The sequence below is a fragment of the Rattus norvegicus genome, chromosome 13 (assembly GCF_036323735.1).
Source record: "Rattus norvegicus strain BN/NHsdMcwi chromosome 13, GRCr8, whole genome shotgun sequence".
Lineage (NCBI taxonomy): Eukaryota > Metazoa > Chordata > Mammalia > Rodentia > Muridae > Rattus > Rattus norvegicus.
In genome coordinates, this window is record NC_086031.1 from 78,277,852 (window position 1) to 78,295,572 (window position 17,721).

The 17,721-nt window shown below is 40.3% G+C and overlaps 1 protein-coding gene across 3 annotated transcripts; it reads right to left on the reverse strand.

Annotated features, from left to right (window-relative positions):
* Positions 1–1,016: 1,016 nt before the first annotated feature.
* Positions 1,017–17,639, reverse strand: Gorab (golgin, RAB6-interacting). 3 transcript variants are annotated; one of them, XM_063272360.1, is made up of 6 exons: positions 17,500–17,639; positions 14,162–15,242; positions 11,976–12,333; positions 9,388–9,489; positions 7,209–7,349; positions 1,017–2,745 (listed from the first exon to the last, which is right to left on the reverse strand). In XM_063272360.1, the coding sequence occupies exons 3-6, from the start codon at positions 11,981–11,983 to the stop codon at positions 2,301–2,303; spliced, it is 696 nt and encodes a 231-aa protein (XP_063128430.1). In that variant the 5' UTR covers positions 11,984–12,333; positions 14,162–15,242; positions 17,500–17,639; the 3' UTR covers positions 1,017–2,300. The 3 variants fall into 3 exon arrangements, with proteins under 3 accessions (XP_063128430.1, NP_001094033.1, XP_017454313.1); NM_001100563.1 differs by lacking the exon at positions 14,162–15,242 and having other exon boundaries at positions 17,500–17,637; XM_017598824.3 differs by lacking the exons at positions 14,162–15,242; positions 17,500–17,639 and having other exon boundaries at positions 11,972–12,108.
* Between the last annotated feature and the right edge of the window lie 82 nt (positions 17,640–17,721).

Sequence of the window (17,721 nt, forward strand, 5' to 3'; positions counted from 1 at the left end):
GGGGGGGTAGAGCTGAGTCTCTACTCTAAGTCAAAAGCCCATCCAGCCATGAGGTCTGCTCTTGGAATCACAATCAGAAACTTTTATCATGACTTGCAAACCAGCTGTGCTCTTCTGAGAACATATTTACCACCTGTAAGCACTGTAATTCAGCAAAATTATGCAGAGGTGAAAATTTCGGGGGGAAAATAAAAGGTTATTTTCAATACAATGAGAGCCATTCTTAAAGGAACCCTGCTTCACTGAAGCCCATAGAAAGAGCTCCAGTTTAAAAGACAAACAAAAACAGTTGCAGGGAATCAAGTTTTTAAGAACTCTTTAAATTCAAATTCAAAATAGGGTTATGTTCTACAGTAAGTGCAGCTTACAGCCATCTGGTAAACACTACCTTTTATCAGGGACAAGCAGGATGACAATTAGTAATTTGGGGCTAATTTCCTTCACAAAAATGTACTGGTGACTTTATAGACTGAGGCTGATGGGGTATTTTAAAGGACGTGTCCCAGGGCTATCCTGGGGAAATCAGTGCATATGGTCCTCATATCAGGTCCCTCCAGTCCCACCCATTTGCTCTGCAGCCTCACACACATGGGCTACAGCTGCCTTTGCATAAAACTGTTGCAATATAATTCTGTCTCTTATATCATCACCTGAGCATTCAGATACCACCCGAGGAAAGCTGGTGAGACAATGCTTTGTCAAAGTAATGGCTTCAGTGGTACTTTTATAGCACACATTTGAAAGCATCAACACACACACACACACACACACACACACACACACACACACACACGGAGGGATGCTGAGTTAGAAAACTAAATTGTTAGTAGATGGGAACAGTGATGAACTTTATGGGTTGAGATAGACAGAAACTGTAACAGAGGTATACAAGTGTGCTAGGTGTGGTAGACAGTACATTTCTTCTGTGATTCTCCATGATTCTGTGATCCACACACGTACTTTTTAACATGGATTAAATGGTGTGAAACATTTTTAAGGTAAATGAAAGACCATACTGTAAACATATCAGACTTGTTTATTCCTTAGAAAAATAAGACTGTATTTGGCAATGAAGTTTTAAATTCGTAGTGTCTCATTCATAAATAAAAAAACAACACTTTAGTAATGGAAAATTATACTTGTAGCTCAGGTCATTGAAAAATACAAGGCATCCTTACTATCAGAAGATGTCTTAAACAATAATGTAAAAATAGGATGTCCCTAGCTTTTCTACAGTGTATTGTGTAGAAACAACCGTCTTTATCTCCTTTAAAAACAGCTCATTTTTATGAATAAAGCATATTTTTCATTTTTTTGTAATTTCTGACAATTCAATCACAAGTTAAGGTAATATCTGTATATTTGTGGCAAAACTAAAGTATTTATACACATTCAAATCTAGCACAATACACCAGTCAAGTTTTCAGGAACAGGTGATTAGCAAACTATGAAAGTGATAAGAAAGTGAGTACTTTAAGGATTTCAGTGCTTTGTGACAGCAGAATCAATACCCAACATATAAACGCTTGTGTTACAGAGCTTTAGAGAGGGAGCACACCATTGTTGGATGATCAAGTTGCAATAAGACTTGCAATTTTCACAGTCACTTTAGAAACACTTTCATTGTCTACGCTTTACCTGTCAATACATTGATTAAGGAGAACAGAATACAGTAAAAGTAAAGTTACACATACACGGTTTGTTTATGGATGTGTATCAACTAACCAAAATTCAGGTGTGAGAAAGAAACCATTTACTGCAAATTAAAGGGAAAATAATGTTGGCTTAAGTTGTCTAGTTCCTTACATAAGCTGGGATTTCTAGGTTGTGCCTAGTGACTCTTGCACTCTTGTAGTATCCAGAGAGGTAATTTAACCTGTTTTTCTCTTCCCCTCTCTCTGTATGTGACTGCATAGAGGGCCACACAGTCAATGTTCTCTCACAAGTTAAGTTTGGCCAAGGGCTGAGAAGCCTGTCACCTGCTTCCGAGAGTACCTGCTCCCGCTGTCATATAGTTTCTCCTACCACTGTACTAGTTTTGTAGTGTTGACAGTCAAACTTAGGTCACAAGCACTTCCCTCTCTTGAGTCACTTCTAACCTAGTAACGAGGCCTGAAGGAACACCGAGGGACCAACACTCCCTAGATAGGAAACCGTCACAACTTGTGGCTTTGGAATGATCTGACATGCTAACACACTAACAGTAAGCACTGATCCAAACACAAACACGTGTAGAGAAGTTTTATCAGACACAGCTATAATTTACCGCGGAGATATGTTAACTGCAAAACACCGGCCCCTCACGTGGCCACAGCGGCTGGAAAGTTCTGGGCGCCTGGATCTGGGCAGTCTAGTCTACGGGGACTGCTACTGCAACATTTGCCTGACTTGTCTGTCTCCGGGGAAGTAGCTGGCTTTTGAGGCTCTTTGTTCTCTTCAGTCAATTCTGATGACACCCCCTCCCCATCAGGCTGACTCAGCCTCTCTACAGGAGCCATTTGTCTGGCTGCCTCTGCCTCCTGTTCTCGAAGCAACTGTTCGACCTCCAGCTCCAGCTCCAAGGCCTCATCATCAGCTTGCACGTCCAGCTGCCGCATCAGCTCCTCCAGCTTCTGGGCCTTTCGGAGCTCGTTCTGCTGGATGATCGTACAGAGGTGCTCCGTGAGCTGCTCTTTGGTCTCAGTTTTGCGCTGTAAATCCAGCTTCGCTGTAACGTACTCAGCTTCAGCCCTGTCAAAGCGCTTCCTACAGGGACACAAGCAAAGATCAGTTTACCCATTCTCACTTAGGAAGTTTTCTCAGAGTCAGAAACAAACTCCAAATACAAAATGAAAGGCGAGGAACCTGCGGACACTGATACTTTAACAACAGCCAAGGCCAGGCCAGCTGGCACAGACAGCTACTGTCACAGCAGCCTTCTTTGAACTGCCAATGCTTCCACTGTACCCGAGTGACAGCAGGCCACGGGAGTTCACTGGATGGCAGGTCAGCTCTGGGGCGAGGAGGAAAGCAGAGGGCACAGCTCTGAGGCACCTGCCAGGCAATAATGTATAAACACTGCCACTCTGGTTGATTTCAAGTTACCTGTGTGACATCACCAAAACCCAGAACCTGCTCTCAGGCTAGCACTGGACAGCTCTAGTACAAGTGACTCAAAATTCAAGGTTGGTTGGATTCACACGAGTCAAAACGAGGTGAAGAAAATAGGGGTGATGCAAGGATCAAACGAGTAGAGTAACTGGTAGTTACTGAAGCCAGTCTTGGGACTATGTAAAACAATGACAGCACAGAGTCACAGAGATATGTGGCCTGAGACTTAGCAGTGTAAATAAACAGTTCAAGAATCTTTCCTAGTGCCCCCAAAACTGATTTTCCCTTCAGAGCACCCAAATAAAAACCATCATTACCATTTAGTGACATTATCTAAAACTATGGTTATAGGAAATTTAGGGGTCTGCTATTTACAGTTTTAAATTTTACAGAGTGCTCATTTCTTGTACATCTTTTACTTTATTGTTACCCAATAAACATATGAATGAATACATAGCTTTTCAGTAACTTCTCATGTAAAAGAACTTTATTGGGTACCCAGGTTCTTTATTTCTACACTTGGTAACATAACTTGCTTACGAATGTCTTCACATTAAGTGAAGAGTTCTGACATTATTCTGTTCTCTCTACCCCAACTCTTTACCTCTGCTTCCCCGGTCAGCAGACATTTACAGACTGGGTCCATGAATACAGAATTGAAATTAACATCTGCAATCAGGTCCCTAGGTTACCACCGATCCGGGTTCACCCCAGATAAATCACTTAAAATTCTGTATTCTGTTTATTTATTTAAAGTCTTTCTGGTCTAAGACATGTACATATATTCTCCTACAGAGTGACTGTTGTTTAAAATATTGGTTAGTTTCACAAACTGCATGATTAGCCTAAGAGTCTTGTCACTCATACTGAAGCTGGGCAGAAAGGGTACTCTGGAGGAGAATAAGGTCATTATGCAGTAAGCAGTAGGGCACACTGAACTGGAAATGTAATTACAGAATTGTTCTGTTATTTTAAGGGGACACAGAGTGATTTAATGGTATTTAAAGGTTTTAGAAACTGTCTCTTGGTCTCAGTATCTTTGAAGTTTAAAAAAAAAAATCAATTTTAACCCCTTCTATACCACCGGGTTCTGATCCTCTTTTAGTTTACAGGCCTTTCTGAAAAGTTCTTCTGTCTGTGTGGATCACATATGATTTTTATCCTTTCTTAGAATTTCTTAAGAACAGAGGGATCTTTGTTTAAAAAAAAAAGCAGGACCTAAGAGATGCCCCCCTCTATCTTGAGACACTTTGCTATCCCATCACCTAGGGAGTGCGCACTCTCATCTATGATAAAAAGTAAACTATCCAGAAAACAGAAATATGATAAGCGTGTATCTTATCATCTCTTAGTTCCCAAGTGTTTAGTTCAAAGTATTATGTCTCAAGAATGTGTAATACTGTCACCTTAACATTCTTAGTTTTCTCTGAATAAAACTGAACAAGTTTTTTTTTTTTTTTTTTCTTCCGGAGCTGGGGACCGAATCCAGGGCCTTGCGCTTGCTAGGCAAGTGCTCTACCACTGAGCTCTAAATCCCCAACCCCTGAACAAGTTTTTAAATTTATTGCATATGTTGGAAGTAGAGAAAATTGACAGAAAGGTATCTTGATGCTGCTAGACAAATTCAAATATGATTGTAAGCTAAAACGCAGCTTCCTTAAAATATTAATTTTGGATCTGTGGAACTTTAGAAGTTAGTTTCTAGGAGCACAGAGGTGATTGAGGGCTTTTAGGAGGTATTCTGAATCCCAGTGGATTCCAATCCCCATCTCATAAACCCTCTGATAAGGGCAGAGATGTGATTACCTGACTATGAAGACACAGGGCAGATAACTGTGGCCACAAGTTCAGGAATAGCTACTGCCATCAGAGGCTGGACAAGACAAGAAATGGACCCATAGGGTGTCAGAAATCATGTCCCTGTTAGCACATTTATTTTGGGTTTCTAGTCTTCATTAGAAACATAGGCTGAGAACTTTCAGGGGCTTTATGGCATACAGCTTCTGGTAATGTGTTAGTAGCTCTGGGAAACTGAAGAATGCAGACTGACAGCCTGGAGTAAGTAGGAAACTGATCATGAAGTGATGTGTCAGCGTGCACAACAGTCCACTCAGATGAATTTCTTCAATCTCATGAAGCAATGAGTGAAAATGTAACTCTAAGGATTAAAGAAAATGTGGTTCCACATGCAATTAATCATTTCAATAGGAAGCACTAATAAGTATTTATAATTCCTCAATAACCACAAAGAACAAATATAGAAAATTCTGTATTAATCTTATGAATGAACCAGACACAATCCTACTTCTAGTTAGGACTCTGGCTCCTCCGATTTACCTCCAGAGCTTAGCCTTGAAAAAGAGCCTCACACACCAGCATCCATTCATACAGTTACGTCAGTAACAAATCATGCAAATGATGTCTTTAGCATATTAAACACATGAAATAAAATACATGGTGTAAAATACTGTGTAAGAATTCTCTGCAGTTTCTACAAAAATTGGTGGTTTACCTTCTCTGGTTTTGAAAGCTAAAACCCACATTTCCTGTGTAACATCCAACGTGAAAAAGACATCTTTCTGTAACCAGCTCAGAAAAAAAAGTAAAACACAGACTGAGCAGATTGTATTTATAAAGAACACACACACACACACACACACAATTAATGAAAAAAAGAGGCCATGAATTTAAAAAATAGCAAGGAGGGTGTATTGGAGGGTGTGAGGAAAGGGATGGAAAACTGATATAATCTCAAATAAATAAATAATTTAAAGTGTGTGCATTGTTTGCCTGTCTGTCTCTCCCTTGCTTTGCTTTCCCTGTTGACCCAGGACTATAGGACACTATGAACCATTGAGATGAGAGTTTGGAGTGGTGGGAAAAGGAGCCCTGGCAGCTCAACTACAGAGATGATGTGCTCAAAGCAACGGCTGAGTTTACTTGTAACAAAATTCCAGTCACCTCCTGAACAGTAACAGAACTTGGGAACTTCTGGTTATCAGCTCCTGATGGCAGTAATTTAGGCTGTCCAACAATAAAGGCAACACACAGAGTCTTATAGCACATAAGCAAACAACAATTATCCAAGTCACAGGACAACCACAGGCCTCTTCTAAACACTAAACAGTGAATTAAAACTATCACCAAGCATTTCCGCTTTATTAAATTGTTATGTAAACATTCTGCGGCTGTGGTTTCCCGAGACTAATGCAGCATTCTGATTGATTTCCCGTGTTAGGGGAAAGATGCGAAGCTGAGTCGTTAGCACAGCATTCCCTTGTGAAGAAAAGACAAACTGCGATGATTAAAGCGATGTTACAGGACTGAGAACCCTGAAATTGGCCCATTTTTTTGCCCTTTTATCTGTTTGCAAAGCCCATGTAATTCTTTACATGTGTTTATTCATTTAAAAATATTCCACAATGCTCTTTTCCTTTATAAAAATGCGGACCGTTGAAAGTCAAGGAAGCACACGATAGCAGACCATTTGTACAAAGTCTAACCAAAGAAGGAAAAAACAAAGTTTTTCACAGTTCCTAGAGGACTTTAAAGAAAATATCCACAGTACTTCTCCTTTGTACTCATAGACAGAGTCTCACTTTGTACCTCAGGTTGGCCTTGAACTTGCATTGATCCTCCTGCTTCAGCCTCTTGAGTGCTGGGAATATAAGCATGTACTAGCTTATATTCAAAAGCTTTTTCAAAATAAATTAATTTTTTTACTTTGATTAAAAAATAAAGTCAGAACTTGGCTCTAATTCCATAAAGGCAATATGAAAGAGTCAACATTGTAATGGAAGGAACAGAGACGAGGTGTTAGACCCATCGTTCTGCAGCGAGCTAATCGGATATTTAATTTGACAGACCTGAAATCCTCAGGGTCTGCGATGTTAATGAGCTGCAGGTTAATGAGGAGCACTAAAGTGCAGATGAGCAATCCAGGGCGTGTTATAGCAGGAATTCCAGCAAGGTCAAGCTAATAGGACAGATGGCCACTGAAGCTGGCACATTACGGACGGCATTCTCATGAGGTTTCCTGGTAAGATTCATAAAACACACTGGCATGGTTAGCCATGGATGACCTAAGGCAGAGCGCTCAGACCTCTTCTCCTACTTACCGTGCATAGGAATACTCTAGGCTGGCCTGATCAATTCTGTTCCTGAGGATTCCAATGTCAGCTGACACCATGTCGTCTAAGGCCTGTAACTCCTTCTGGATCCTCTTTAGTTTCATGGTCTCTGCTTGGGTCCTCCTAGATCTGGAAATCAGGAATGGGAGTTGGAGAAAACACTTTAAGACCACATTTCCATGACATGCTATAAACGAAAAAGGATGGTAATTGTGCATATAATTATAGTTCATGACAATCATTTTAAAAATTAGAAAAAAATCAGAATTGAGACAAAATAAATGCTCTGTACTCGTTTTATTAAACTTTCTATTGGTATATAATATTTTCATGAACAAAGGACAAACTAAGATCTTTCTATAGGTCATTTGTGAACTTACACGGTTCTCTCAGAAGACGACTAAAAGGACAAGTCACTATTCCTTCACTTTGAAGCATCCAGCACAACTTTTCAAAGCCCAGCACTCCACTCTCCTTCCTAAGCCCATTTCATCGTCCACCCTTACTGGACATGAAGACACAGCCTAACTATGTAACATTTCCTGGTCTAAAACACCTATGCTTTCAATCTCTGCAGGCCCATCTTGCTTCCTTGGAAAACTGTACACAGGCCCTTACAATTCCCCATGGACTCAGACACTCTTTTCTGTTGAAAAGCACACTGATTTGATCATTTATCTGTCCCCTCCCATACCCATGTGTACACACACACACACACACACACACACACACACACACACACACACACACACTAATAAACAGAAAAGCAAACCTTTAATCACTAATCCGCTCATTTCAAAACTTCACACATGTTGTCTGGGGAGCACCCCAGTGCAGCTTGCACTCTTGACTCTTCCTGCATGAGGCACAGATCTCTCCTTTCTGTCCACACTCACTAACCCACACGATCTCATGCCAGGTAGTTCATTACTCATTATTAAATAATATGATCCCCTGCATGTCCCTACATTGCTGTTTCTATCTGTTATTCCGTCTTAAATCAACAACAGAGAAGTATGGAATCTATACATTCTTGTTAAGATGGGGGACGTGGCCCAGGCTGGCTTTGCACTCACGATTTCAGCCCCGAGTGCCAGATTTACACCTGGTGTGTACCGCTACAACAAGTTCAACACATCTATGTTCATTGGTAAATTCCCCAATAAACAGTCTCTACTCTTAGTAAAGACTAAGAGAATCCTTTAGAAAGCATAATCACTTGTAGGGAAAGGTGGTATTATTAATTCATATTTTGCTCTTTTTCTTGAAATATAAGCAACCTGTGAGTTGTATCTTTATTATGCTTCACGAGAATTTGTTTTAGAAGGGCAATAAAATCTTTCCCAAACGTTTCTCTCTCTGAGATATCTATGTATCTCCCTCACACCTTTCTGCCCTTACATCAACTCAAGCCTCAAGCAACACCAGCTTAACCCAGGGTATCGCTGTATGGCTGTGCAGCCTAGGCTGACCCTAACTTAGAACTCAGTCTTGGTAATGCTGGCATGGCAAGTAGGTTCCACCATATCTGTCTGGAGGTCTTTAAAAGCAAAACATCATTGAATATTTGCTCCCATTCAGTTCAATCACTACTTAATTGACACACCTTGAGGCCACAGGAGAATAGGAAGTAACAAGCAAAGTCCGGGAAGAGTAGCAGAGGCTGGGAAGAATGGCTTCCATGGGGAATGCTGCAGTTGGGGCCAGCATGACACAGCATATGAGAAGGGATTAAAATCAAACCTCACACAAGGTATATGATGGCTGCTGTGAGTCACCAATGAAACACAAGCAAGGTTTCCAACAGTGTGGGCCACCCCATACCGCACTTGTTCCTTTACATGTCTGATGCTAACATCCAAACTAAAACCTGCATTTGCTGCTCACGCATGCACACTGAGAGTCTACTTGTGCTGTCGTGACTGGGTGTGAACAGATGGTTAACACTGATGCCATTTCACTTGCAGCTGACACAAGTGATTCATTACTTTAAAAAAAAAATCCTCTCTAAAAGGAAGAGCTAGAATTTCAGCATCATTTAAAGCATACTTTGTCTTAAAGTATGAGCTGCACCGAAAGCATCAGTTTATTGGGTAAGGCACAGGAGAATAGACACGAGCTCCTCAGAGATGCCTGTGGGTCACAAGCCCCTGATCGGGTAACTCACCTTTCCGCAATGGCTTGAGCCAAAAGGGCTTTCTTACGCTTATTTTTCTCTTCCATCAGTCGTTGTTCTTGTTGGAGGACTTCCCAACGAGATTTCTCTTGCCTGAAAAAAAAAAGGTACAAAAGTGAATTTATTAAAAAGACTGTTACCCAACCCCACACCTTACCAGTCTGTCTCCTAGGCATAAAATTTAATCAGGCAGATTACATATATTTTCTTTCAAAAATTCCCTTTAAAGAAACCCATCTGCAGTTCATTATTCTGTTCTAATATGAACAAAGAACATGGTCTGAAGTAAAGAGGCTTCCATAAATTGGACCTTTGAAATCTATATATGTGCATAATCTAGGAACCCACAAACTAGAAGCCCAAGTACTGTGCCATTCTTTCAGGAGTACAAAGAAATGTGTGCGTGGATAACAGCATATGGAAAATGAAGTCAGAGTATATTGGTATGCGGTTGATGCCATGTTTTACCTTCTAGAATGTTCTTCATGGAAAGTCTAGAATCCCTCAACATTTTAACATAACAGCTAGTTTGTTTCTTATATTTTCTTTCATTCTGCTCATATTCTCCAAGTTACAAAAAAAGGTTAAAACAGGTTTTTATTTGAAACAGAATTATATTATTTTGTCCTTGCCTTTCCTCCCTCCATCCCCTCCCATGACCCCCTTCAGGTTGATAGCCTTTATTGTTTTTGTTTTAATTTTTAGGAAATGGGTTTTATAATGTATGCTGGCATGTTAAACATAGGAAACATTATTTAGTAACTGCTTCTGCATTGTTAGAAAGCACTATAAAATTAAAACAAAACAAAACAATGACACATATCTTTGTAGGCTCCCAGTAGAAACTTAAAGCAATTTAGGAGCCAGAACTGGAAACATCTGGCTGATAAGTTATTATTAATGAATGCCAGGGAAACAAATACTAAGATAGTAACTTCTTTCTAGAATGTTAGAAAAAGATATAATTTTTTCTTTTAAATCTCAATGCTGGTGAGATTATGAAAAACATATACTAACCTTAACCTTTAACTTTATAGATGATAGCCTTTATCGTTATATACACATGTGTGATACAAATATATGAGTCCCTTATCTCCAACTCTTAGTTTTAAATGAGCAGTTGTTTGAGCAACAGGCAAGTGGAACAGAAAGAAAGATCCTAAAACATGCAGCGTATCTCCTACCGTGTCCAGGTCTGGAAAGGTGCGTGCGTGCACATTTCAGTAGGCCCAAAGCTATCACCTGAAAGGTCATGGCAGCACTTCCTTCCTCCCGCTGCTGTTCGTCCAGCCCATCCGTTCCTTTCCCTTCTAACCCTGCCCTTTTTCTCTCTTACTACAGCCTCCACCAGGGTCAGCATCGGCCTTTTCTCATATTTTCCACTCCACAGGCCCTTCAGGCCCACCTCCCCTGGTTTCCTCTCCCAGTCTGTACAGATACCCGTCATCTCTCTACTCACTCCTTTGACCAGGGTATTCCCTGGGCTCTGGTCCTGGCCATACCAGGACGCAGGCTCCCCTTTACTTTTGCTTCTCTACTGTGCTTTAGCCTTTGCGTCTCTCAGAAAACTGAGCTGTCACCATGGAACACTGTAGGCATAGCTCTCCCTTCCCAAGCTATCACGTCAGGATTCTTACTCTTTAAAATCAGTATGTCCTCAAATTCTGTCTCCTAAGGATGTCCCAAAGTATCTAAAATCCAGTTATTTTCCTACTGACGTGGCATCTAAAATGTCCATCACAATCATGAATTCAAAGCCTTCATGAGATATATGGAGGCTCTGTTGTAAAAACAAAAACCAAGCAAACAAACTTAATTCATGTGATTTTTATATATCTCATTAAAATGAATTCTGTCATAAGACTCTGGTAGACAAGACTCTCATGTCATAAAAGCTGGGCCAGCAGAGATGAGGAATATATCTGATATTGGGAAAAACATAAGACACTTTGAAGAAATTCAGAAAAACAAAAACAGATGCCATCTTTTCTTTCCATCACTAAGAATTCACAAGTCAGAAAAAAAACAGACATTTCTATATGGGCAGAACTAAACTATATAGACTCTAATATAAAGATATCTCGACTACTTACTGGCTGTGTATACTAGCTTTAGGGAGACAGTTCCCAGCTCCTCTGTGTGTGTGAGTGTGTGTGTGTCTGTGTGTGTATGTGTGAGTGTGTGAGTGTGTGTGTGAGTGTGTGTGTGAGTGTGTGTGATTTGAGTGTGAGTGTAAATTTGAGAACCCTCTTGCTATACTGCTCAGCTCAGCCTGGTACTCACTATGTAGGTCACTCTGGTCTCAAGACTTGACAGCCCCTTCCTTAGCCCAAGTGCTAGTCTTACTGGAATGCAGCACTTGCCTAGTGCTAAGAAAACAGTATCTTTTCTAAGTCCTAAATAGGGGTTCCTCTATAAGGTGAAAACAATAAGCATATATTATAAGGCTGTTGGGAAGACTAAATGACAAATATTTAGCCCCTAATATGTTTAGGTGGTAGACTTTAGCAAAAACCTCAACAAACTATATTTTTTCCAAGTCCCTGGCGGAAAGTGAAAAGTCTCATAGACTTACTAACAATTCCATTTTCTTTTTCTCCACTTTGCAGTCTGGCTTTGGAGTTTGAATCTCGGCACTTCTGGAACCATGGTGGGAATTCTCAAGTCCTGGTTCTTGCAGCTGACTTTCACCACCATGTAGTTCTCCATCTCCAGTGGAAGAGGTGAGGGTGAGGGGACTGGGGACAGCAGGGGAAGAGGGGGGTGGCTTTTGACTGCTAGCTCTCTGTTTGGGCGTAGAGAGCAGCTGCTCTGGAAGCAATGAGGCTGATCCATCTTGAAGGCCAAGCTTTTGGCTCTGCTCTAGAAGGGCTTTTTCTCGCTGAAGCTGTTGTCGAGTTTTTTTCACAGGGAGACGGCGCTGAGGTTCAAATGGATCTACATAAAAGATCGAATGAAGCATCCATGTTGAATAATAAATAATGATCATTTCTCTAAAAACATAAAGTCGTGGCATTAAATTTTTGTAATTCTAAGGGCCCCTCCCTCCCATCCTTTATCTTGAAAGCCCAGAACAGTCAGCCATTTTCCCAGGTACAACAGTCTTTATATCATATTATCAAGATGATATAAACGCAGCCTTGTTCTCAGTTCATCTTTACAGAAAAATAACTAAGACATGGACTTTCTCAGAAAATACAAAGCACCTTCCTCTACAATAAAGATTACTGTTGCTTACTGCTCTTATTTACAACATCAAAAATGTCACTGAGGCTGATTGGGTTCCAACTGAAAACATTAACTGAGTAATTAGTAGTTCCTTTGTAACTCAACGGTGTCTTTATATTTTACTTTATATTCTTTACAGAGCATAGATGGAAGGCTTACAATGACATATTTTTCACTAGCAATCAATAAACAAGTCAGGGCATGTGAAAACAGAATACACTGTTTAAGTACTATGTTCTGGAAACTTAGGGCCAATTGAGGATCGTAAATCTAGCACAAGGAGGACTAGCCACAGTAACTTCTAGTCAGCTGCTGTCATTAAAGCAATTTAGGTCAAAACAACCAGACACTGATTTTCACAATTAAAAACAGGCACTTAAAAATTATTTCTATTTTTATTTATTTACTTACTTACTCTATTTATTTTGTGGTGTTGGACTGAACCCAGACCTTGCACATGCCAGGCAAGTGCTCAACCACTTAACTCTGGCTCCAGCAGCAGGTTTATAAGAATGGCTGTGGTTTTAAACATAGGGACCGTAACAACCATCAAAACCTAGATTACACTATAGTGGAAAGTGACTCTTAATCTGCACTGGCATGTTCCAACTAAAAGCCAGGCTGACGATACAGAGGGGAAGAAACATCATGGCACCCTAGGTCCAATTTTCTGAACCAGAAAGCAAAAGACATCAGAGGCCAACAAGCGTGTTATTTTGTAAACATGACTGATGATTATCGTTACTAGTAACACTTTAAAACTGGATCATCAAAAGCAAGGAGGGAAAAACCCTGAAAAGTTAAATACCTTAAAAAGAGATTTTATGAATATTAGTGTTTTGCTTGCATCTATATACAGCATGCACATGCCGTGACCTCAGAGGGCAGAACGGAACATTAGATCCCAAGGAACTGCAGTTTACTTAAGGGCGTGAGCTGCCAAGTAGGTGCTGGGACCTGAACCCACGCCCTCTGGAAGATCAGTGAGACTCGTAACTGCTACGATCAGTTCCTGGGGAATGTTTCTCGTGTGTGTGTGTGTGTGTGTGTGTGTGTGTGTGTGTGTGTGTGTGTCTACATGTCAGTGATCTGTGTGTCTGATAATTATATCCTTCTCTCTGACCCCAGTCATGTTGATCATTTTCTTATGAGTCTACAAATAATTTTAAAAAGTATTAATTTCACCCAAAGTGTACTGCAAGAGCAAGTATTTCTTCCCCAGTGTCACACTTATTGACACTGTCACAGTCACTCATTTCCAGGGCTGAGACACATCCTCAGAGTGACAAGCCCAAGTTCCCCATCTTCTTCCCTGAGAGACACTGAAGCTGGTTTTAGATTTTACCTCTGTGAACCTGGCTGTTAAATTTTGCCTTGGATATTACCCCCAAAGTACTGGGTGACAACATGTAACACTAGATGTTAAACTGCTTTCCAAACACATTTTGTCCAGCAATGTGTAAGAATCCATTTTAATGCATGGTATTGTTTTGTTTAATGTTTTAACTTTGGCAAACAAGAGGGCATAAGGTGGTACCTCACTGTGCTTCTGATTTCTAATGCTCTGCTTCTTGTTGATGGTTGGCATACATTCATATTCCTTTTCTTTGAAACATCTACTATTTCTTTTATATTCACACATACTATAAGAGAAATGATAATTAAAGATACCATGATAATTAATTTCAATGCCAGAAATGGTCATAACTCTACGGAAGAAAAAATCTAACAACAGAAAACATTCAAAATTTATATGGGAAAAAATTCTAAAATTTGTTACACGGCAAATAAATGGACACACATGCACCCTTCCATGATGATACTAAATATCTCCAAACTGATCTAAAGATTCAATGCAATTCTAATCAAATTCCTATCCCCTAAAATTTGGTAAAAATTTTTTTAAAAATTATTATATAAACTGTTAAGAATAGCAAGGAAATTACTAAATAAAACAAAGAGATGAACGGGACTCGTACTATCAAGAATAAAGGCAGTGGGTAAGACGGTTGAGCAGGTACATGCACTTGTCACCAAGCCTGAAGACCTGAGTGCTGACTCCTAGGACTCACAGGGTAGAACGAGGGAAGTGACTCCTAAAAGACAGCCTCTGACTGCCACACCCATGCTATGGCCAAAGGGCTCACACCATAAAATAAATGAGTAGAAAGGAATAATAAAGGGCACATAGAAATAAATATTTATCTTAAAACTGACAGCATACTTGTATTGCATTCTTCCATTTCTTTACATATGAAATCAGCCACAGATCATGTGTGTATACATACATCATACTTATTGGGGTATATGTATGCCATACACTCTTCTAATCTGTGTGAGTGAAAATAATTCAGTTTAAGATGTCGATGACTATAGTTGACATACCCCGTCTCCCTGTGACAACATTTCATTATATAACAAATGTTTCCGTTCCATAAAATGATTTGACTTACTTTTTATCAAAGTTATTTGCCAGAGAAAGCATTTAATTACCAATGTTCTAGTTCCAATCTTCTCTTCTTCCTGCCAAAAATAACTGCCGTGTGACAGCATCAAAAGATGATATGGGATGACTGTGTATCAGTTTCACCTGGCAACCCATGTTACATGACACTAGACTGAAAAATAAACCTTCATTATTTTAAACAACTGGCTATGTTTCCAAGGTTTTCTTTACTGCTTTTATTAAAACTGTTAGCCTAATTTCTTAATTACCAGTGCTGCTGTATGTATTTCTCCCTCCCCATCACACACCCTCGCCTCTCTATCAATCACAATTTTATTTCACTTCTTTGATAGTCTTCAGATAGTCTTAAAGGACGCCTATTTTACCTAATTTTGTTCCTATATAAACTATACTATGCCATTATCTACTCAGCCGCAAACCTGTTCCTTTTAAAAATAAAACTCATTATTAATGAATGTAGCTAATGATTAATACAGTCCCATCAACTGTATTATGTATCCTCTCGCTTGCTAGTAAACAACTGGTTTATTTCTAACTTCTGAATATTATAAACAAAGTGGCTAAGAACATTCTTGACTGCATATGCATTCAAGTGTTTCAAAAGCACCCTGTACTTATTTTTGCTGGCAATGGATCCCATCTTCCTAGATTATTTAACTGTATTCTTAACAGCTGCAAGGAGGACGTGATTTCTGCAGCTTTAGGAATGGGAAGCCCAAGGTAGAAGACTTGGTATTTTTGTGCTGATCACAGTGTTCCGCTAAGGCTACATAAAGGTGGGAAGATACTTCTGTTCTCAGATGTCATATGGGTGATTTTAAACGCAGTCTAGTGTTTCATGACCAAGGGACAGGCCTTGAAGTTTAGGTTCTTATCAACTTCTAACCATATCCAAATTAAAGAAATAGTTAAAATATACTTTTTTTAAGATAACAAACATATGGGAGCCCTACATTAAACCCTGGCAAGTTAAAGACAACATTTAACCTCCATGAAATATTCCCAGAGTTCATTAAATCCTCAGCATGAACTTGCTCTGTGGCTAACACTTGGTCAATATCTACCCCCACAGTATTTCACGGTCTGTCTCATTAATCTACAAGGTCTCTAAAGGCAAAGATGTCCTGCTCATCTTAACACCTCTGATGCAGAAGTTATATTTCATGACAGGTGAGCATCCCTGTTGGCAAGGACGGAAGAAGCCCCTGGACCACACACCTAATTCAAAAGCAGATGCTGAGAACGGAGTCAGATCAGATCTAGATGCCTGTACTTTAGACACAGGTATGTGAATGAAGAATGATTCACAGAACAAAAGAACCTGAAACCACCCAGCTGGACAGAATCAGTTGGGACACATCTGATATGATAATTTCATGAGAGTTTTAAAAGATCCCTAGACCAACCCTATTTCCCCCAAATGTATATAAGGCACAGTGACCTCATGTTAGCGACTTACCTCCTTTTGCACCTGTCAGCCCTAAATAATTCTCATATCTAGGCTAAAAATTACAGTGTACCTGAGCCCTATCCAAATTTCTCACAAACTACAGACATGGAAGAATTTATTTAATTTCATCCTTAAATAAAATATACTTTTTATAACGTTAATAGTGGCAGAAAATTCTCACAGAAGTGATGGGCACTACCAAGATTAGCACAGACATCTTTGTGAAGTTTCAATCACAGGTCAAGAGCGTTTTTACATCGTTTCCTACCAAGTACCAGAAAATTTAATGAATCAGAAGTAGCGTTGTAGCAAGGCCATATATTGATCTATAATTATTCCATAAAGCCCTGGGGAGAGCACTAGATTTTGGCTGTCTCTCAAGGCAGTAAAGACAAACATGTGAGTGCACTGTGCTCGTGCACACAAACACATACACGCACTTCAAATCTTAACCTCTCAAAAACCCTTTTGGTTTGCGATTCCCCAAAACTGGAAAGATGTGCAAATTCATCCGGTAGCCAGAAGTAAACGTAATACAGATGTATCATAAATTACCACCTCTTTCACGCTTATTCACTCTCATGATCCCTTTCGCAATAACTTTTTATAAGTTCGCAATTATGATGCTGTATATATATGCAGTGCTACTCTTCAGTCACCCTGACGCCAAGTCTGCAACCATTGATTTGTGCTACAGTCCTCCCTGACGAGCCATTCTGGTGTTGGCTTCGCTTTCTCTCCCTAGCCTCAATTCTTTAAACAGGGGTATATTAAATCATCAGAAAGCGGATGTTAAAAGAGAAACCCTCGGGGCCTCTGCAGCTAAAACAGCCACCTGGGAGCCCCACGATTCCTGTCCTTCCACTTGCAGCTCCAGCCCCCACGCCCCCTCACCCACTAGGAAGGCCTCCTGTCCTTCAGACTCGAGACTCCACACCCACACGGATATACACCTTACCTTTATTCTGCTTTAGTCTCCTCAGCTCTTCTTCAGAGAAGCCAGCCCAACCCTGAGCCATCCGCCTAGCCCTAGGCACCCAAAGAGTGCCCAAATCCCGGCGCGCAGATTGCCAACACAACTCCACAGGCACATCCGGGTTCCTTCAGTGGATGCGGCGAACAGCCAATCAGAGCGCTGAACTGTGGCGCTAGGACCCTCTCGTCATTCGGGGGCCTGCGC